Source organism: Pantherophis guttatus, chromosome 4 (genome assembly GCF_059756535.1).
Source record: "Pantherophis guttatus breed Tessera chromosome 4, ASM5975653v1, whole genome shotgun sequence".
Classification (NCBI taxonomy): domain Eukaryota; kingdom Metazoa; phylum Chordata; class Lepidosauria; order Squamata; family Colubridae; genus Pantherophis; species Pantherophis guttatus.
The window spans coordinates 158,784,100-158,805,109 of record NC_142066.1 but is presented as its reverse complement, the minus strand read 5'-3'; the positions used below and the strand labels follow the sequence as shown (position 1 = coordinate 158,805,109).

Sequence of the window (21,010 nt, the reverse complement as noted above, 5' to 3'; positions counted from 1 at the left end):
CAGAGCATTCAGGCTCAGCTGGTGCAGAGGAGACTAAAATACACAATATTTTAATCCCCTTATTTAGTATATAAAATAGACAAAGAGATCGTAGAATTTCACCGTTATAGCATCTAGAAGATATATTTGAATGCTTTTCCAGTGTTGTTTTTTTTAAAGTGCTCTAAAAAATTGAAAATACTCCAAAATGGTATGAAATATATTTCTTCCTTTATGTTTTATATTTCAGTATATTTTGACTTTTAAAGACACGGCCCCCCGAGGCACAACACATCAACAAACAATAACAAACAACAACCAGAGGCAGAATTCCATTTTTTTTTATTGTTTACATCAAAGAAAAAAAGATTACAAAACGTATTTTATATTTGCTTTATGACGCTATTAAAATGATTTGTCTACTCTTATTTTTCTAAACCCCCCCCAAATAAAAACAGCGTTTCCGTTATTATTTAAAACCAGAAGTCATCCCGATAATGGCTGTTTTGCAAAAAAAAAGAGAGAGAGAGATTCAGACGGGAAACTCCCCCCCCCCGACTCTGTGTCAGCCGCCTCTGGATGGCAGCCCTTCACAAAGCGTGGTATGTCTTTTGCGACCGTGGTTATGAGAGATCGGGATTGTGTCGTTCACAACTGTCGAAACCTCGAAAGGCAGAAGGAGAACGGGGCCGTCCGAGACTGGCCATCGGAATAAATTAGGTGTAAATCAGGTCATTCAATGCGCTAAGGCAGGGGTCCCCAACACAACGGCCACGGCGCACTATCGAGCTGCGATCTGTTCACAACGGCCACAGCAGCAGCGGGCGAGGTTGTGCGCACTATCAGTGAGAGCGGTGGAGGTTCATGTCTGCGACTTGCGGAAAAGGAGGTTGCAGTCTACTCGTGCTGTCCACTCACACAGAACCATCCTTGACTCCCACGCCGTGCCAGTCCCCAAAGTTGGAAAAGGTGGGGAACTCCGCTCTACGGTCCACAATGTTGCAAATTGCAAGGACGCACAAATGTCATTTTTTGCTTGTGGGATCTGTGTCTTTTTTCCGGACCACCAAAATGTTTCCCCCGTAGCCGAATAGCTGCTCGGAATGAACGAAGGGCACCGAAGCGACGAGATGCCCATGGCACAAGGCGGGCAGGGTTTAGGGGGCCCTCACTGCCAGGGAGATTCCAAAGCCATGGGTAACAGGAGAGGAGGGCGCTGCTCAGCCGGCTGCAGCAGGGAACTCTGTGGCAAGGTGGTCACCCAACCGGCAGTGCTGGGCAGCGGGGTGCTTGTGTGGGTGCGCTCGTGGCGCAAGAGATGGGTCTTGCGGCTGAAGCTGCGGGCGCAGTGGGTGCAGATGTATGGGCGCAGCCCGGTGTGCACCGCCTGGTGACGCACCAGGTTGGTCTTGGAGCTGAAACGGCGGGGACACTGGGTACAGGCATGGGGGCGCAGCCCCGTATGCACAGCCTCGTGGCGGGCGAGGTGCGACTTGCGGCTGAAGGCGCGCCCACACAGAGGGCAGGCGAAAGGGCGTTGCCCGGCGTGGGATTTGACATGCGCCAACAGGCTGGCCCGGGTGCTGAAGGCGCGTCCACACTGCGCGCAGGCATAGGGGCGCTCAGCCGAGTGTTGGTTGCGCCAGTGTCTCTGCAGGTGGCGCTTGTGGGCGAAGCAGCGGCCACATTCGTTGCAGGGGAAGGGGCGCTGCCCTGTGTGGCCCCCACACTGGTGGGCAGCCAGCCCGGCACGGTGCGCAAAGCTACGCTCGCAGTGAGGACACGCATAGGGCAGGAGGCCCATGTGGCCACGCAGATGTGCTGTTAGGTGGCGCTTATCGCTGAAACCGCGGCCGCACTCTGCACAGGAGAAGGGGCGGCCGCCCTCGGCGTGGAGCCGCTGGTGGGACGCCAGGTTCTTCCGCCAGGCAAAGGCTTTCCCGCAATCGGAGCACAAGAACGGCTTCTCTTCCGGTGGTTGACTGGCTCCCGCGTCGTCCTCTGGTTCGATCTTGCCAACCTGCTCCAAGTACGGTGCACCCTCCGCGGTTTGCACCCCGCAGAGGGCTCTACAACTTGCAGGATCCAGGAAGGCTTCCCCCAGGGGCCGGTCCTCCCTCTCTGCACCTGGGACCCCACCCAGCTCCGGCTCAGCCTTAAAGAGGAAGGAGCCCTGATCGGGCTCCGTGTGCCCTACACAGGAGGGGAGAAACTTCCCCAGCTCCATCCCAGGCCCATACGGGAAACTAGCTTGTGCACGGTCACCCTGAACCCTGCAGTTCTGTCCCAGGATGGCGGAGGCAGCCAGGTTCTCTCCAGGCGGGGGTACAGTCCCCGTTAGGCCTAGCTCCAGGCCATTTCCGTACGAGGGGGCAGCTTGTCCCAACTCTGCAGGGTCTCCAACACGGGCCACCTCCTCTTCGTGCAGCCGCTGGTGGCGCAGCAGATGTCGGCGGTGGACAAAGCTGCGGGGGCAGAGCGCACAGGCATGGGGCCGCTCGCCAGTGTGGGTCAGCTGGTGGCGCACCAGGTGGGTCTTCTTGCGGAAGCTCTTGGGGCAGCGGTCACAGGGAAAGGGGCGCTCCCCGGTGTGCACCCGCTCATGCGAACCCAGGTGAATCTTTTGCGAGAAGCGGCGACCGCAGTGGGTGCAGGCAAAAGGACGCTCGCCGGTGTGGACGCGGGCGTGGCGCGTCAGGTGTGCCTTCTTCCCAAAGGCCTTGCCGCACTGCAGACAGGCAAAGGGACGTGGGCGTGGGTCCCCGAGGCTGCCGCCGAGTGGTGGCGCCGGGTGCTCGCAGCGTGGACAGCCCAGCGGCTTGTCCTCGCTCAACATCTGCCACTGCTGCAGGGCCAATCCGGAAAGTTCTCCCAGCCCAGCTCCGTCCTTGTAATCGGGTCCCGGGACGCGACCTTCCGATTTGCAGGCGCTGGCGAGGGGCAGCCCCGAGAGCAGCGCCTCCGTGCTCAACCCGGCCGCCCACTCCGTGTAGTCCTCGGCTTCCACTTTCACCGTCCGGATGAGCCAGTCACCTGCGGAAGACAGGATTCAAAGTCAAGAAAGCACAAAACGGAATCAGCCCGAGTGGATTAGAATTGGGAGGAGGGGGAATCTGGGATTAAGACCTTCCTGACAGCCCTGCAGGGACATGAGGCCGATCAGCCCAGCGTACCTCGCAGGGTCTGTAACAAAGAGGGATTACCTGCAATCCCGGCATTGAAGCTGGTCGCAAATAACCGTTCCGCGACTTGCAAAATGGCCGTCTCTGCCCCAGAGATTTGGGAGGGCACTGGGGGTGGGGGTGGGGGGCAGGAGGATCTCCCAACCAGGGCAGAAATAGGTTCACAAACAGGCTGGGACCAACCGATCTTCTCCGGCTCTTCTACAGCCACTGAGGTGAGATACATGCACCCTGCATATACTCAGAGGCACCCTTCCACAGCATTAACAAGCTGACCTCCCGCCGTGTGGGTCCTGGATTCTCAGATGTGATGCCACCTCACCTGGACAACTCTTGGCTGGGTCCTTTGGCTCTTCTGGCCCACCGGGTCTCTCTGTTGTTTCCTGCAGCCGCTGGTCAGCCTTGATGGGCTGTTCGAAACCGGGATGACCGGATCCTACCCCCAGGAAGTAAAATAAAGATGCAAGTAATTAAAATAAAATAAACATAAAATACTAACGAATAAAATAAAATAAGAAATTCAATTAAGTTAAACTGAATTAAATGAAAATAAAGTAAAAGAATAAATTAAATTGGGCAGGGGGAGGCGGGGGTTGGACTAGATGACCTACAAGGTCCCTTCCAACTCTGTTAAATTAAATTGAACCGAATTAAATGAAAACAAGTAAAGTAAAAAAAACAAGAAATTAAAATCCATTAAATTGAAATAAAGTAATAACATAAAAATAAAAGTAAATTTAAACGAACGGAAAAAAAAATAAATTGAATTATTTTAATTTAATTCAAGTTAAATTAAAATCATAATTAATTATTCTCAATAAATAATTAAGATAGTACAATGATAAATAATAAATAATAAAATAAGGTAAAATAAAATAATAAATCAAACTATACTAAATTAAACTAAACAAAAATAATAAAATACAACTAAAATAAACTACAAAATAAAAATAAAATAACAATAGTAAAAACATGAAATATTTTAATTTAAGTGAAAATAACCAAATAAATAAATATAATGTAAATATATATATTTACATTAATAAAATATATTTAATCAAATATATATTTTATGATATAATTATGTATATATCATTTATACATATAAATTTATAAATATAAATATATCTTTATAAATATATATCATTTATAAATGTAAATATATAGATATATTATTTATAAATAACAAGATATATTTATAAAGAAATATATTTATCAATAAATATATTATATATTTATTATATTTATATTTCAAATATAAATATCAATATATATAAATATAAAAGTATATATCAAATATAAATATATATTTGATTAAATATAATAAAATATATAATACATATTTAATAAATTATAAATATAATGGTCTAGGATCTCCTGCTTGAGCTTTTTCAATTTTGAAAAAATAAAACAAGGTAAAATAAAGTAATTTAAATTAAATCAAACTGATTGAAATGAAACTAAAATAATGAAATAAATCAAAAAATAAAATAACTTCAAATAAAATAAAATAATATTTTTTTAAAAAAAATATTTAAAAAAAATAAAATAATAAAATATAAAAATGGCTGTGTATGTATGTTCCAGCATAACTCTGGAACGCCTGGAGCAATTTCAGATGACTTACTCTCTGGAAACAAATATTGAAGGGGTAAGAAACCCCTAACGCCCCTTGGGGTGAACATAACAGCCGTGCCACCCGCTGGGCCATTCCGGATGGTGAGGAGGACCATTGCCGCCAGATCGGTGCCAGGCCAGACAGTTACGGCGGGAGCCGGCCATGCGCAGCCCAACGCCAGCTGCCGGATTGTGGTTACCGGTGGGCGTGGGCAGCCAGATGGACAGGGGGTTGGGCCCAAAGACTTATAGTGATTTTGTGTATGATTTTACATTATAAAGTGTATACTGTACGTATACTTCTAAAAGCCTGTAAGGTTATCAGCTAGTAGTAAAATAAAACCAAAAATTGCCCCAAAGTCACCCAGCCAGCTTTCATGCCTACGGCGGAACTAGAACTCCCCATCTTCCAGTTTCTAACTGGGTTCCTTAACCACTAGTCTAAACCAGCCTATCTTGACTCGCACCTGGACCCGCATGGGAATAAAATGACTTTTGGGGTCAAAAGACCTTCCCCTTTCTCCCCCTCGTCTTCTGTCTGTCAGCCTCCATCCCCCGTCACCCCAGGATTCGATCTCGGGACCGACCTGTATCGGGCGTCTCCGCTGCCCCCTTGGCTGGTAAAAGACCCCCATCCTGTGGGGCCGTCTCCGGTTTGGTGAGCGGGGCGCCTGCAAAGGAGAAAGACCCCAGTGGGCAGGGCCACAAAGGACTCGGGGGGAGGGGCGCAAAGCCTTCGAGATGGGGGATCCCCAAAAATTGGGGTTGAGCACTTCCGGTAAAAGTGGTTAGCTGCCCACTTACCCAGAGCGATCGCGGTGGCGTGATTCTCACGCATGGCGTCGTCCCGTCCTGTCCAGCGACACCAGTGCCCAGGCGCCAAATGGAGAGAGGGGTCCCCACCCCGCGCTGGCACCTGGGAGAAAACAAAAGGCCAAGACAAAATTTGGGTTTGGAGTGTACCCCCCCTTTAGGTTAGCCCCATCCCAACCCCCACCCCTCACCCAAGACCACCCCTTCTTGCTCTCTGTGCCCCTCTACCCACTTTGGGAGAAGCCAGAGGGCAGAGAGGGGAGACCCCCAATTTAGGCAGGGTGACTGGCCATGCTCCCAACCTTTGTCTTCTCCTGGTGGCCAGACGATCAAGAGAGGGAGGGAGGGAGGGAAGGAGATAGCAGGAAAAGAAAGGATGGGAAAGGAAGGAAGAAAAATGAGAAAGGGGAAAGAAAGGGAGGGAGGGGGGAGGGAGGGATAGGAAGAAAAGAAAATGTGAAAAAGAAAGGAAAAAGAAGGATGGAAAATGAGAAAGGAAAAGGAAGGAAGGAAGGAAGCGAAGGAGGGAGGGAGGGAGGGGGATAGCAGGAAAAGGATGGGGGGGAAAAGGAAGAAGGAAGAAAAATGAAAAAGGGAAAAGAATGCTGTGAGAGAAAGAAGGAAGGGAGAAAGGAGGGAGGGAGAGAGAGAGAGAAGAGGGGGAAAAAGAAAAAGAAGGAAGGGAAACAAGAAATGGAAAAAGGAAGACTGGGAGAAGAAAGTAAGGAGATAAGTAAAAAAGAAACGATGGAAAAGGAAGGGAAAAATGAGGAAGGGAAAAAGAAGGAAGGCTGAAAGAGAAGGAAGGAAGGAAGGAAAGAAGGAAGTCAGACAGGCAGGAAATGAAAGGAAGGAAGGAAGGAAGGAAGGAAGGAAGGAAGGAAGGAAGGAAGGAAGGAAGGAAGGAAGGGGTATGGTCAACACACCTGCCCAGGTAGAGAGGCCAATACCCAGCCTGCCACTACCCCACCAATGGTCCACAGCGGAAGCGAGGGGGAGGGTTGATATGCCAATCTGTTTGTTTTTTTTTAATTTGGCAATTTGTATTTTCGCTTCCTGAATGCAGGAGGTCCTTGATTTACGACCAATTTCCCATCACTAAGCGACATACGGACTCTAACTCCTATTTACGACCTTTCTCGACTCGGCTGTTAAGCGAATCACTGCAGCAGTTCAAGTTAGCCCGACGCGTATATTCAGCGAACCTGGTTTCCCTTTTGGAATGTGGGTGGTCCTCGAACCTATGACCGCCAACGGAAGCCCCACTTGTTAGCCGCTAAACCAGGCGGAACACTGCTCCATTGTACGACCTCCCAGCGCTGCCTTCGTTCAAACACATCCCTGCAGTTGTTGGTCATTAAGTGAATTGGGCTTACACCCCATCGACTCAGCCCATCGGACGGTCACAAAAGGCTTGACGCTCGGCTACTGACTCGTATTTACGACGGTTGCGTGACACAAACACACACTCCGCTGCGACCCTACGACTGTTGTAAATACATGTTGGTGAATATTGGGGACTTGAAGGGTGCAAAAGTCCCTTTCTCCCTCCCCCCCCCAATGCGGGTCCAACTTGGAACGGTCACTAAACAAACGGTCGTAAGTCCGAGGACTAACCGTAAAAGCAGCTAGGAGGAGCCAATCTTTCTGCTGCTTGCAAAGACCCTTTTTCTTCCTATTTTGGGGCAGGAAAGGAGGGGCGTAAGGGGAGGGGGTCTGGCAAGACGAGCCCCCTCCCCAAATCCACAGCTTCTCCCTTTGCCCCCCTCTTCTCCTCACTTCCTGCCTCCCTTCCCCTTCCTCCCACGGCCCCCTCCCCTAAATCCACACCTCTTCCTGCCTATTGCCCCCTCCCCAAATGCCCTCTGCCTGCCTTTCCCGCCCGATGGGGAGGGGTCTGCCCGAAGATCGACCCCTCCCCGCCCCTTTCCAGGCCTCTGGGCATGGACAAAGTGGGACCCCCTCCCCTCAAATTCCAGTCTCACAGGTCTCCTTCGTGGTGGTGGTGGTGGGTTTTCCTTAGGGCTGGGGGTCCTAGAAGGGAAGGGGATGGCTTTCCCAAAAGGGAAGCCCCCTCCCCTCTGGCGTCTCCTCTGCCAAACTCTGCTGCACCCCTTTTGAGGGGGGGGTCCTGGGGGGAGAGGAGGGGGTCCCACAAGCCGCTAGGGCGCCCCCTCCCCTAATTGGCACCTCCAGCTTCGAGGCGTGGAAGGGAGGGGAGGGGGTCCCACCAGGAACTCCCCCTCCCAGCCCTAATAAGCCCCCACCCAGAAGCGCCCGCGGCCGCCCCGAAATGGAGCAAGTCCCTTCCCCAATCCCCAAAGAGTCCCCTCCCCTCCCCACTCCGCCCCCCCCTCTCCATCCCGAATAGAGCCCCCTCCCCACCCAGAAGCGCCCGCGGGCGCCCCACGCGGAGCAACCCCCCCCCTCCAGCTGTAATGAAGCCCCCTCCCCACCCGCAGGGAGCCCCGATCGGAAAGTCGGGCTTGGATCTCCTGGTGGTCTCCCATCCCTGGACCGGTTTGGACCGGACCGAGGAGTCCCTCCCCTCCCCCTCCCCCCATCCGCAGGTCCTCCTTTTGGGGTGGGGGTGGGGGGAGGATCGGGCTGGGCGGAGTGGGGCAGGGGGTCTACATTGCCCCCCTCCCCTCTTTCGCGACCCCTCCCCTCCTGCAAGCGCGACCCCCTCCCCTCCCCTCCCCAGCCTTACCATCCAAAGGGGGGGGGAGCCTCCGGGGGTCTCGGGGAGGGGGAGGGGGTGGGGGAGGGGCAATCGCGCCCCCTCCAGGCAGGATCGGCCCCTCCGGGCCAGGAAGACCCCGCTCGACCCCCCACCCGCTGCCTTGGGAGCCCCCCGGCTCGGGCCCGCTTGGAAACGGCTCGGCTGGGCGCACGGAAGGCCGCGGGACTACAGCGCCCAGAAGGCAGCGGGGCCGGGAGGGGAGGGGCTAGGGGGAGGGAGGGGAGAGGGGAGAAGGAGGGGAGGGGAGGGGAAGGGGGAAAGGGAGGGGAAGGGGCGGCGCTGGGGCTTCCACGCCCCTCCGGGAAAGAGTCGGGAATCTGATCTCCCTCCCCCCAAAAAAGGGAGAGGACGGGAGACCCCTCCCCAAATCTCAAGCCCGGGACCCCCTCCCTCTGCTCAAGCTGGGGGGCCATCGCCCCCCACCCCCAAAAGGGAGAGCAAAAGGACCTCTTCCTCTTTCTTCCTTCCTTTCCCTTTCTCTTTTCTTTCTTTCTTTCTTTCTTTCTTTCTTTCTTTCTTCCCTCCCTCCCTTTTTTCGCTTTCTTTCTTTCTCCTTTCCTTTCTTCCTTCTTTATTTTCCATCCTTCCTTCTCTCCCTCTCTCCTTTCCTTCCTTCTTTGTTTTCCTTCTTTCCTCCCTGCCTCCCTTCATCTTCCTGCCTGCCTGTGTGCCTCTCTCTCGCCCTCCCTCTTTCTTTTCCTTTCTCTTTCTCTCTCCTTCCTTCCTCTATTTCTTTATCCTTCCTTCTTTTTTTTCTTCTTTCCCTCCTTCCTCTCTCCCTCCCTTCCTTCCTGGCTCCCTACCTGCCTCCTTCTTTCCCCCTCCCTCTTTCTTTCTTTCCCTTTCTTTCTCTCTCCTTCCTTCCTTCCTTCCTTCGCCAAGTGTGATTGCACACACAAGGAATTCCTTCAGAAGTGTACAGAATTATCTCCGTTTCACCTTCTACACCGGCCGTGGCCTTTTGTGCAGGAACCACAACAGCCACAACAAAAGCCACACCAAACCCTTCGGCCCAACTGCTTCTGCTTCCATTGGGAACCAGAGTTTTGGGCAGGGGGCTTTATTCCCTCCCCCCACCCCCCCACCCCCAGTGGCAGGAGGCCCAACGTTTGGGAATGTGCGTCAGAGAGGACCAGTCTCCAGGATACAGAATCAGAAGAAGAAGGTTGGAACAGACCTCGGAGGTCAGGCAGGAGACTCCATACCAGGGAAACCCCCCCCCCCACTTTCTCATTCTCTCTACCCCCCCCCTCTCTCTACCCCCCCTCTCCCTTCGTCTGTATCTATCTATCTATCCTATCTTTTTCTATCTATCTTTTTCTAACCATTTCTATCATTATCAATCTGTATCTATCTATATATCTCTTTTTCTATCTATTTCTATCAATATCTGTCTCTATCTTTTTCTAGCTATTTCTATTTATCATCTTAACTCTATATCTATCATCTCTGTCTATCAATCGATATCTATTTATATCTATCTTTATCTATCTTTTTCTAGCTATTTCTATCTATCACTGTCTGTCTATCAATCTATATCTATCTATCTATATCTATCTAATCCTTTTCTATCTCTTTTTCTATCTATCTTTTTTCTAACTATTTCTATCATTATCTGTCTATCAATCTATATCTATCTATATCTATATCTCTTTTTCTATTTCTATCATTATCTGTCTATCTTTTTCTATTTCTATCTATCATCTTAACTCTATATCTATCATCTCTGTCTATCAATCGATATCTATTTATATCTATCTTTATCTATCTATCTATCTACCCTATCTTTATCTATCTTTTTCTAACTATTTCTATTTATCACTGTCTGTCTATCAATCTATATCTATCTATCTATCTTTATCTAATCCTTTTCTATCTCTTTTTCTATCTATCTTTTTTCTAACTTTCTATCATCTGTCTATTTCTATCTATATCTGTCTCTTATCTTTTTCTATCTAGTTCTGTCTAGTATCTATATATCATTCTATCTATCTTTTTCTAACTATCTATATCATCTCTTTCTGTCTATCCGTCTATATCTATCTTTCTATTTATACCTGTCTATCTTTATCTATCTATCTACTATCTATATCATTATCTCTGTCTGTCTGTCTATCTATCTATCTATATCTTTTTCTATTTATATCTATCTATCCATCCATCCATCTGAAGATTGTAAGCTCTTCATGAGGAACTTTCCCGCTCTGGTTCTCGGACCATCCCTGTGAGGCGTAACAAATCTTTTGATCGGCCTTCCACAGTATGCCGAGTTCGAAACAACCCACAGGGACTCCGAATTCTTTAAAGGGATAAGCCGGGTCCAGGAAGGGAGGCTTAGCCCTGGTCCGTCTACAGACCCGGAAAGGGGGGGGTGGATCCTCCCCCCGGGAACAAAAGGGTCGCCGTTTGGCAAATTAGGGTCCCGCCAAGACAGATCCTGGTTACAATCTCATCTTTTGTCCAGGGGACGAGAGCTTTGAACCCCCGTAACCTGATTCTCCAAATTTTTGTGGGGTCCACAAGCTGTCAGGGGAAGAATTTGGGGACTCTGATTCGAGCCAGGATGGGATGGGGGGGGTCTCCCAAAAATAAACCAAAATGAGATCCCAATGGCTGTGAGGAAAGGAGATTTTACGTAATTTGCTTTTTTTCGGGGCCAGTTGCCAAAAAAAAGTGGGGTACCACAATATATTTTGATAGGGGAGCAGCTTGAAGGGTTTTATAGCGGGTGTGTGAGTTGTGTAGGCTGTTCCTCTGGATGACCGAATGGAATGGACTCACTTTTGGGTTCACAGACCTTAACCTTTGATATGTGGATCGGGTCAGGGTAACTGGCAGGGGTTGCTTGACTTACAACAGTTCACTTAGTGACTATTCACTAAGTTACAGCAGCGTTGAAAAAAGGACAGTTTTTCACACTTGCCACTGTTGTAGCTCTTCCTATGGGGGGCTTCCGCCTATTTCCTCTCTCTCTCTTCCTCCCTCCCTCCCTCCCTTTGTTCTTCCCTCCCTCCCTCCCTCCCTCATCCATCTGCTTTCCTTCCTTCCTTCTCTTTTCCTTCTCCCCTTCCTTCACTTGCTCCCATTCTCTCTATTTCTTATTTCCTTCCTTCTTTCCCCATCCATCTCCTTCCTCCCTCCCTCCCTCATCCATCTCCTTCTTTCCTTCCTACCTTCCTTCTCTTTTCCTTCTTCCCTCCCTTCCCTTGCTCCCATTCTCTCTATTTCTTATTTCCTTCCTTCCTTCACAATCCACCTCCTCCCTCCCTCCCTTTGTTCCTTTCTCCCTCCCTCCCTCATTCATCTCCTTCTTTCCTTCCTTCCTTTTTCCTTCTTCCTTCCCTTCACTCGCTCCCATTCTCGTATTTCCTTCCTTCTTTCCTCGCTCCCTCCCTCCCTCCCTGTTTTTCTTCCTGTTCCTTCCTCCTTCCTCCCTCTTTCCTTCCTATCTTCCCTTTTCCTCCCTCCCTCCCTTCACTCGCTCCCATTCTCTCTTTTTTATTTCCTTCCTTCCTTCCTTCCTTCCTTCCTTCCTTCCTTCCTTCCCTTAATTTTTCTCCTTAATTCCAGGTTGCTTTTCTCCTTGATGTGTTTCCATCCGTTGTGTCTTTTTCCTGCCCTCCGGTGCTTTGGAAAATAAGTGGAAACCCGCCTCTCCCGTCTCTTCTTTGGGGCAGCCCCACAAATATCGGGAGACGGCCATCGTGTCCACTCCCACCCCCAATCCTTCTCTCCATAGGCTAAATGTTTTTTAAAAAGTCCAACTACTTTATTCCTAATCTTAAATTCTACTTCTAATAATCGCCTAGAGGGGGGGGGCTTGGTTGAGGATGGGGGGGGGCTTGGGGATGGGAAAACAGGACTTTTGAAGGGGGGCAACTCCCCTGCGGATAAGGGGATACAGGATCCTCTGGGACCCCCCCAAAAAAATCAAGAAACTGAGACGGCGAAAAGATTTCCCAGGAGATGAAAAACTTTCACGGCCATCGCATAAAATCTTTTTAATCCAATTAAATCCATTTGGGATTTTGAGGTGGAGGAGGAGGGGGGGGGAAGAGGCCGGACAATTCCCCCCCCCACTAACCCTCCCTTTTTATGTGGGGAAGCCTCCAATCAGAGCGCCTCCAGATGCTTCCCAAACTAATCCCAAGAAGAGTTATAAATCTCTCCCGGAGTTGTTCCTCGTCGCTCCTCTTCGGATTCTGGGCTCCTGAGCTCATGCAGAGTGTCGTCCCCTCCGGCAGGTAGGAAGGGAAGCCAGAGGGGATATAAAAGGGAGGGTCCCCAAACAGTGGGTTGGTGAGAAAGGGGGGGGGGACTCCGCTTTGGGCTTCTTTCCCAAATCAAGGAATCGATTGGAAGAGAGCTGGAAAGAACCTTTGAGGTCATCCAGTCTGACCCCCTGCTCAAGCAGGAGACCCTTACAGAATGACTGAATAAGAGAGATGGAAGGGACCTCGGAGGTCCTCTAGTCCAACCCCAGATTCTGGATGAGCCTGGGGAAATCTTTGGAGGGGACTGTTCTCCTGCTTGCTGGCAGGGCAAGCAAGATTTCCTGCTTGAATCTGGGGATGGGGGGGACTCGGCCCCCAGGGTGCCTGTTTCAAGCACTTTAAGAGAGGGGTCCCCCAACTGTAAAGGACTTCAACTCCCAGAATTCCCCGGTTGAGCAATGTTTCTCTAAGTTGAGAAATGTAGCTCAGCTGGGGAATTCTGGGAGTTGAAGTCTAGGCCTCTTAAAATGGCCGTCGGTTGAGAAACATTGCTTAGCTGGGGAATTCTGGGAGTTGAAGTCCACGCTTCATAAAATGGCTGCATCCCATAGTCATGTGATCAAAATACAGCTGCTTGGCAATCGACACATCTTTACGACGGGTGCAGTGTCCTAGGGCTTATGCAATCCCGTTTTCGCGACTTCCCGACAAGCAAAAGCCAGTGGGGAAAGCCCCCGATTTGCTTCAATTTGTGACTGACTTAACAATTGCAGCAATTCGCTTAACAACTGGGGCAAGAACAGTCATAAAACAGGGCAAAACTCACTTCGCCAACATTTCAGTTAGTGACAGAATTTTGGGGCTCAATTACCTGTAGTTGCAGTGTATTGGCATGGCTTTGCTCTCCCAAGCAACAGCTTCGCCAAACCGACCTCAAAGAAGACTAGCAACTTAGCCAGTCCATTTTGAACCTTTTTTTTCCTCCAGGGACCGGACGGCCGCCCCGAATCCCACCGTGGGGCTTCTCTCAGAAATGGGGCAAGCAGTCTTTCCATGCGCCAGGAAATTTCTGGGCATCCTGGCATGGCTTTCCATCTGGCAGACGCTGGCAGTGGACGATGGGTAAGGATGGACGCCCAGAAGGCAACCCAGGTCTTCCTGTTATCCCCTCCACAACTCCGCAGGGAACGATGGGTTAGTGGGTTTCCCGTCCCGTCGAATCTTTCCAGGCAGAAAAGAACAAGTGAGTCAATCCGTCATTACAAAAACATCCGAACGCCGACCCTACGGAGCAGTCCCGGGAGAGGCAACATCAAAGCCCAGCCTCCCAGGAGGGGACATTCTGATCCTTCTCAGTTGCAACCCTGAGGAATAGTTTCCTTGCCTCCTTCCCAGATAATGACGTGATTCCTAAGGTAGTTCGGGATCTCCTGGTGATCTCCTTTCCACCGCTAAGCAAGTTGCATATAGGGAATTTCACAAGGCGGTTCGGAGTTCGGGAACTGCCGGTTTTGGTTGAAGGAATGGGGAGGAATTTGCAAGAAGGGGAGGGGGGTTTTTTAGACAGACCCCTTACCCCGGAGACCCCACCCCACCCCACGCCTGTTTTATTCCGTCCAACAGGCGCTGGTGTGAGAGACTGGTCCAGGTGCGGGAAGAAGATGTGGTGAGCGTGCGACGGGAAAACGTGGTGCCTTGCGTGGAGGTCTACCATTACACCAGGGCCGGTTGGCACCTCGACCGGGACAGGACCCGCCGAGACTCCGGGCCAGGGGGGACCCTGTGCTACATTTACAAGTGAGGCAGTGTGGGGGGGGGCAGTTGGACTAGATGACCTCCAAAAATTCCTTCCGGCTATAATTCTGTAAGGGTCTCCTGCTTGAGAAGGGGGTTGGACTAGATGACCTCCAAGGTCCCTTCCAACTCTGTCATTCTGTAAGGGTCTCCTGCTTGAGCAGAGGATTGGACTACTAGATGATCTCCAAGGTCCCACTTCGTATTTTCTCCCCTTCCCTTCCCATCCCTAGTTTTCTGTTCTTTTTTTCCTTTGATTCCCCTTTGGATTCTATCGTTCGATCGACCGGGAAATGTGTATAATTCCCCCCCGAAAAATTTAAATTTAAATTTAAAAAAAAAATTGGAAGGAGCCCCTGGAGGTCATCCAGACTGACCCTGGATTCAAAGCTGGGCCTGTCAAAGTGTGGGAGGTTCAACGCCACAAGAGAGGGACTAGCGGCCTCCTCTGTTACACTGGCTTCGTTTCAAAACCTGGTTGCATGTCTGCCTGTTTGATCTCTCCGCCATCTTTGTACCACCCCCCTCCCCCAACAGGAACGAGGACCCCGGGCCCGTCGCTTGGAACCGGACGGTGCGCGCATGCTGTGACGGTTGGACAGGGCCACACTGCAGCGAGGGTGAGGAACTTTGGGTGGGTTTCAGAGGCAAGGATGGGTGGTCCTTGGACTTACGACCGTTCCCTTAGTGACCGTTTGGCTCTGAAAGAAAAAGCGACGTGGGGTTCATCCTTTCCCACCGTTGCGGCATCCCCCAAAAAGAGCCAACCGTGGTTCACACTTAACGACTGTGGTGGCGTCCCCAAACGGTCACTAAAATCCGGACGCTCAGCGACGGACTCATTTTTGTGACGTTCGCAGAGTCAGGCGATCCGCTTTGGCGGCAAGCAAAGGCCACGGAGAAGTTGGGTTCCTTTAATGGCTGTGTGACTCACTTAAGAACTGTAGTGATTCGCTTAACAACCGGGGCACGAGAAGGTCATTAAATGGAGCAAAACTCACTTAAATGTCTCGCTTACAGATGGAAATGAGGGGCCTTTGTGGTGGTTGTAAGTCGAAGACTACCTGTATTTGCTTGTCACTTGGGTGATGCTCCTCTACGGGCAGCCCAGCTCAGTCCCTGCTCTCCCACCAAGCTCACTTCACCAATGTCTCACTTAGTGACTGGAATGTGCAGCTCAAAATGGTGGTTGTAAATCGAGAACCACCTCAATCTGTGCATCACTCTGGAAATGTTCCTCTGTGGGCAGCCCTGCTCAATCCCTGCTCACCTAAAAAGTTCACTTAACCGATGTCTCGCTTAGCGCCGGAAATTTGGTACTCAAAACTGGTCATAAGTCAAGGACCACCTAGATCTGCTCGTCACTCTGGAAATGTTCCTCTATGGGCAGCCCATCTCAGTCCCTGCACAGCTTCCAAACTCCCTTAACCAATGTCTCACTTAGCGACAGTAACATGAGGCCTCCATGCTGGTCGTAAGTTGAGGACTATCTGTATCTGCCTGTCACTCGGGAAATGCTCCTATACGAGCAGCCCGGCTCAGTCCCTGCTCACCCGCCAAGCTCACTTTAACCAGTGTCTCACTTAGCGATGGAAATTTGGGGCTCAAAATGGTCGTAAGTCGAGCACCCCCTGCAAAATGAGATAACTCGGTCTGTGTGGGTCTGGTTGTGTGAACGTGACCCTCATCCCGGGATCTGCTTTGCAGGAATGGCGTCGGCGGGCTTCTGTTTCTCCACCGGGCAGTGCCAGGACGGGCTCAGGTTGCAAAACCTCTCGCTCTTCGGCATGTCCGAATGCTGCAGCCTCTCGTGGGGACGCAGTTGGCGAAATGCCACTTCCGGGCTCTGCTTTACCTGCTCTAGGGAGCCCCTGAAAGGTGAGTGGCGTCGGGTCCCTCCCTCCCTCACCGGGTTGGTTGGGGAGAAATACATCCGTCCGCTGCACCGAGGCCAGGATGCCAGGTGAGACCAGTGAGAGGATTCTCGTGCGGGATCCCTGCTGGTCAATGGACGGGTGGTCTCCTTCCTTGGTGGCACCCCCCCCTCTCTCTCCGGCCTGAGCGGGGGATTGGACTAGATGACCTCCGAGGTGCCTGTCCTCTTCATGAGTTTGCTTTTCGGGAGTTCTAGACAGGTGCAACGGGAAAGTTTCTACAAGCCCCCAGGATCGTAAGGCCCAAGGACTTCGCAGCCTAATCTGGGGTTGGACTACATGACCTCTAGATGATCATACCTCCTGGTAGAGCGCCCCTTTCCTGCAGGGAGACCCCAGGAAATGCACCTTTGCTTGCAAGATTTTTTATGATGATGATGATGATGATGATTTGGCAGAATTATAGTCAGGCGTGACAGGTGCACTTCTGCAGCGTGAAATAGCGCCTGGAATTGCGAGGCCCAAAGAGCTTAGCAGCCTAAACTGGGGTTGGACTAGATTTAGAATTACAAGGCAGATTTTGTGGGATCGGGAAGCCCAGACCAGGCGCAACCCTGCTGATGGCTGCCTCCTCCCCAGGCGCTGTGCCTCTGCCGTCCCTCCTCCGGCCACCCACCTCCTCGGTGCTTCTGGCTCAACAGAGATACCATAATCCCCCCTTCGCCACCTGTCTCACCTGGGACGGTTTGCATTACCGCACCTTCGACGGGAAACATTTCCGCTTCGGGGGGAACTGCACCTATGCCCTGGCCGCGGCTTCCGACGGCACCTGGGCCGTCTACGTCTCCTCCGGCAGCGGGGGCTGTGTGCCGGGCCAGTGCCGACGGGTAAGTGGGGGGAAGTCTGCACGGGACAAGTGGCGTTCCTGGCGTTCGCTCCCAAAACTCTCCAGAAGGTTATGTACAAGTAGTCCTCGACTTAGGAACTGTTCATTTAGCAACGGTTCCAAGTTACAAAAAAGGGACCATTTTTCAATCGGTTCATACTTATGACGGTCCCCTTTGCGACCAAAGTCAATGGGGAAGCGAGATTGGCTTAACAACCGGATGGTTTACTTAACAACCGTAAGAACGGCGGCAAGATAAGTTGTTCAAATGGGGTAAACTCACTTAACGGATGCCTGGTTTAGCAACAGAAATTTGGGGCTCCGCTGTGGCCATAAATTGAGGACTAGTTGGCCCAGAGCGCTTTCCTGGGGAACGCCTCCCCAATCTGGGTGGCCTGAACAGGGGAGGGGAATGGGTCAAGACCCCAACCTCACTGCCCTCCTTGCCTGGTAGGATCTCCGCATCCTTTTCGGACTTGACTTGGTAACGGTTCACGGCCGTAACGTCTCGCTGAACGGCGTCGTGGTGCCCGAGAGGGAGCCGCTCCTGCGAAAGGGTGAGGACTGTGCGGGGCGTAGTCAGGGTGGGGAGGGGTCCTTGCAAATGGGATTTGGACAGCAAAAGGGGGTCTCCTGCAGGGTTCATACATGCCCTTCTGCGGGAGCCTGGAAGGGTCCAGGGCCAGCTGCCATGATTCGAATCCACAGCTTATCCACAGGTGGGCTTCACATAATTTAACAACCTGTTCACCCACAATCAAAAATATGAATACTCATGCACTCACGCTCGCTTTGCTCGTGTGCATGCTCTTTGCGTGTGTGCATGCTGCATTAAAAACACGGTGATTGTATAAGACGGGATAAGAGGTGGGCGGGCCCAGCTGCTGGCCATAACTACCAGTTCGCCAAAACCGGTCCGAACTGGCGGAATCTCATCCCTGAGCTTATCTCTCCCCTTTGATTGCCCCCCCCTTCTAGGGATCAGCGTCTGGTGGCTGGGGGACTTCCTTTTTGTGGACAGCGGCCTGGGGGTCCGGGTCAAATTTGACGGACGCAGCACGGTGCACGTCACTGTCGGGATCGCCCTGCAAGGCGCCACCCACGGGCTGTGCGGCGTCTACAACGACAACCCTGCAGGTAATACAGATGAAAGTCTGAATTCCAGGCCCAGGAGGATGGGACCCCGAGGGACCCCCTGGTCTCTGTCCTGACCCTCCCCCCATTCAAACGTAAGCCCCCCCCACCCAGAAATGGAAACAGCGTCCATTGGCTGCTTTGGGGAGTGGGACCAATGGAATCCTGCCTGGACATGAGGAGGAATCTGGGGTCCCTGGGAAACCCCTGAGGATCTCTACAATGAAGCCCCTTTGAAGAAGAGGGTTTTAAGAAGAGCTTGGACAATCAGAGTTTGCCTGAAATTATATGGGGTTTCCTGCTTGAGAAGGGGGTTGGACTAGAAGACCTCCATGGTACCTTCCAATTTGGTGATACTGTAATTCTGCTATTCTACTATTCCGTTTTCCCGCTATTTTGTTATTCTACTATTCTGCTGTTCTGTTATTTGCTATTCTATTATTCCATTATTCCATTATTTTGCAATTCTATTATTCTGTTATTTTGTTATTCTGCTATTCTGTTATGCTTTTCTATTTGTCTGGGCTGCTGTTTCCCCCTCTTCCCTACAGCCGAATTTTGGGGCAGTGGGCACGTCCAGAGAGCTTCCCAGTATCCTAAACTGCTCAAGATGTCGGAAGCCCCCTTCCCTTCTTCCACCCCCCCCTAATGGCTCTCGATTTTCTCCTCTGGACCCTCCCCACATCCTCTCCCTTCTGTGCCCACAGATGATTTCCAGCGCGTGGGAGGGGATGTGGTCATGCTGGCGGCCAGCTTTGGCAATTCGTGGCGCATTCCAGAGACCGGGCTGGTAGGTACCAGTGGCGTTGCAATCATTTGCATCTGATGCCAAGTACTCCTTGAGTTACGACCGCAACGGAACCCCACATTTCTGATGCTGAGCGAGACATTTGTTAAATGTCCCATTTCATGAGCTTTCTGGCCACAGATGTTAAGGGAATCAATGCAGAAAGTTTCACCTGGGACCGAAGGGGTGGTGGTGTCGTTTTTGTGTGCTGCCTGCATCCCACGGATGGGCTTTGCTGGTTTGCACGGACCGGCTGCTGACATTCCGTGGACCGGGGATTGGAGACAGGAGTGGTATTCAACTTACTTTCCCTGCCCGTTTGCAAATGTGAGCACGCGCGCATCCATGCATTTGCCCGGCCAGTTTGCTGGCATGCAGGCCTTCCATGCATGCCCCCGGCCTCAGAAACATGCCTAAATAGGATGGCACAGAGGCCATGAGTTCTGCTACCGGTTCAGGCAAACCAGTCCGAACCAGCTGAGTACCACCTATATTGGTGGTCTTGGAGAGCTGTTAGGTTCAGCTGGTAGCTTACTCCTAACTTGTTGGTCAGGCAATATATCTGTTTCTTTAAGAAACAACTGAGCCACGTAATCAGGGTTTGCTGAACCCTGTAATTAGGCTACAGTGCATACATAAGCAGCGCAGAGAAGCGTTCTTTGTTCCTGATTGTTCCTGTTGCTTCCTGCGTCTTTCTGCTGATTGGTGTTAGACTGGATTGTTATATGGTACTATATACCAAGAGTTACTAAAGTCTGTTTGCTTTGGTAAGGGAAGATACTTACTGGACTGATATTACTGTTTATGACCTTGGACTGTTTTACCTACACCGAGACTGCTTGTTATCTTGTATATACAGTATTTTTCTCACACGAGCTGCACGTTTATCTCCTTCCCTGTGTGTTTCTGCTCTGCTCGTTGCACAAGCAACAAATACTTTTTACACACACCCTAACAAGAGCCCTCCTCTTTTCTCTTCTAATTAAATTAATCAATTAATTACATTCTTCCTTTGCTTGCTGCAGAGCCTGTGCAGAGACGCCGTGGAGGGGCCGCACCGCTGTGACGCAGTGCAGGACGGCGATGTTCAGGAGGCCGCTGAGTCTACTTGCCAAAAGTTACTCTCTCGTCCTTTCAGCCAGTGTCATATGCAGGTGAGGAGTCAGTTGTGCACAAACACACACACACACACACACACACCGGTCAGGTATTTCCCCCTGCCACCACGAGGGTCGCGAGGCAGTCCTCCACTTACGAGCCCAAGGGAGCCCCAAATTTCTTTTTTTTTTTTTTTTGAAAAAGTTTTATTTTAGATTAAAATTTTAAAAAAAACACACAAAAAAAACACAACAACGATAACATAAAAATGTCACCCTTACAAACAATTATAGACAGCATCTCAATTGGTTAAGATCCTTTCGTGCTTACAATTCTCCAAATCTCCTCATATAGCAATTATTCTTTACTTAAACTAAAGATGAATATTTAAACATTTCATATATGCTATCTCATCTCCATACTTTTGGAAATTTTTTTGAAATTTTGGACTAAAATGCATACGTGGTTAGAAAAAATGACAAAGAGACATATTGACTTTAAACCAGAAATATTTTTATTAGGAATCTTACCAGAGACATTTAATAAAGAACTACAATACTTAATTGTGAACATTTTAACAGCGGCCAGAATTGTATTTGCCAAAAACTGGAAAGGAGAGAAGATAATTACCGATGAAGAAATTATTATGAAAATGTTGGACTGTGCTGAAATGTGTAGATTGACATTTGAAATAAATAAATAAATAAAATAAATAAATAAAAAAAATAAAACATTTGAAATAAGAGAACAGGAAGATAAACAATACTATTTGATATGGGAGATATTTTATCAATGGTTTGATAAAAAAAAAAAAGGGAGCCCCAAATTTCTGTCGCTGAGTGAAACATTTGGGAAGTGAGCTTTGTCCCGTTTTAATCTCCGCAGTCGT

At 50.2% G+C, this 21,010-nt stretch overlaps 2 protein-coding genes across 7 annotated transcripts in view; one reads left to right on the top strand and one right to left on the bottom strand.

The window, feature by feature from the left end:
• Positions 1-304: 304 nt before the first annotated feature.
• ZNF467 (zinc finger protein 467) lies at positions 305-9,114 on the bottom strand. 6 transcript variants are annotated; one of them, XM_087894298.1, is made up of 6 exons: positions 8,302-9,114; positions 6,797-7,072; positions 5,583-5,694; positions 5,366-5,449; positions 3,484-3,597; positions 305-3,012 (listed from the first exon to the last, which is right to left on the bottom strand). In XM_087894298.1, exons 3-6 carry the CDS (start codon positions 5,614-5,616, stop codon positions 1,148-1,150), a joined length of 2,097 nt encoding a protein of 698 aa, XP_087750424.1. In that variant the 5' UTR covers positions 5,617-5,694; positions 6,797-7,072; positions 8,302-9,114; the 3' UTR covers positions 305-1,147. The 6 variants fall into 6 exon arrangements, with proteins under 6 accessions (XP_087750424.1, XP_060539272.1, XP_087750426.1 ...); XM_060683289.2 differs by having other exon boundaries at positions 6,797-7,078; positions 8,302-8,592; XM_087894300.1 differs by lacking the exon at positions 5,366-5,449 and having other exon boundaries at positions 8,302-9,110.
• A 3,268-nt stretch (positions 9,115-12,382) lies between these two features.
• Positions 12,383-21,010, top strand: part of LOC117673241 (SCO-spondin-like) — a 123,176-nt gene continuing 114,548 nt past the window's right edge. Inside the window, exons 1-10 of the mRNA XM_087894296.1 lie at positions 12,383-12,578; positions 13,536-13,670; positions 14,172-14,345; positions 14,880-14,962; positions 16,050-16,220; positions 16,856-17,103; positions 17,557-17,659; positions 18,081-18,239; positions 18,944-19,026; positions 20,049-20,177. Coding sequence (XP_087750422.1) covers positions 12,430-12,578; positions 13,536-13,670; positions 14,172-14,345; positions 14,880-14,962; positions 16,050-16,220; positions 16,856-17,103; positions 17,557-17,659; positions 18,081-18,239; positions 18,944-19,026; positions 20,049-20,177 — 1,434 coding nt within the window. The 5' untranslated portion in view covers positions 12,383-12,429. The remainder of the gene's footprint in view (positions 12,579-13,535; positions 13,671-14,171; positions 14,346-14,879; positions 14,963-16,049; positions 16,221-16,855; positions 17,104-17,556; positions 17,660-18,080; positions 18,240-18,943; positions 19,027-20,048; positions 20,178-21,010) is intronic.

Bases quoted from the DNA above. Each gene is read 5' to 3' on its own strand.
- ZNF467 (XM_034430559.3), bottom strand. The intron at 5,450-5,582 runs GTAAGTGGGCAG...TCTCCTTTGCAG, and splicing joins CGCCACCGCGATCGCTCTGG to GCGCCCCGCTCACCAAACCG. The intron at 3,598-5,365 runs GTCGGTCCCGAG...TCCTGGGGGTAG, and splicing joins AGCGGAGACGCCCGATACAG to GATCCGGTCATCCCGGTTTC.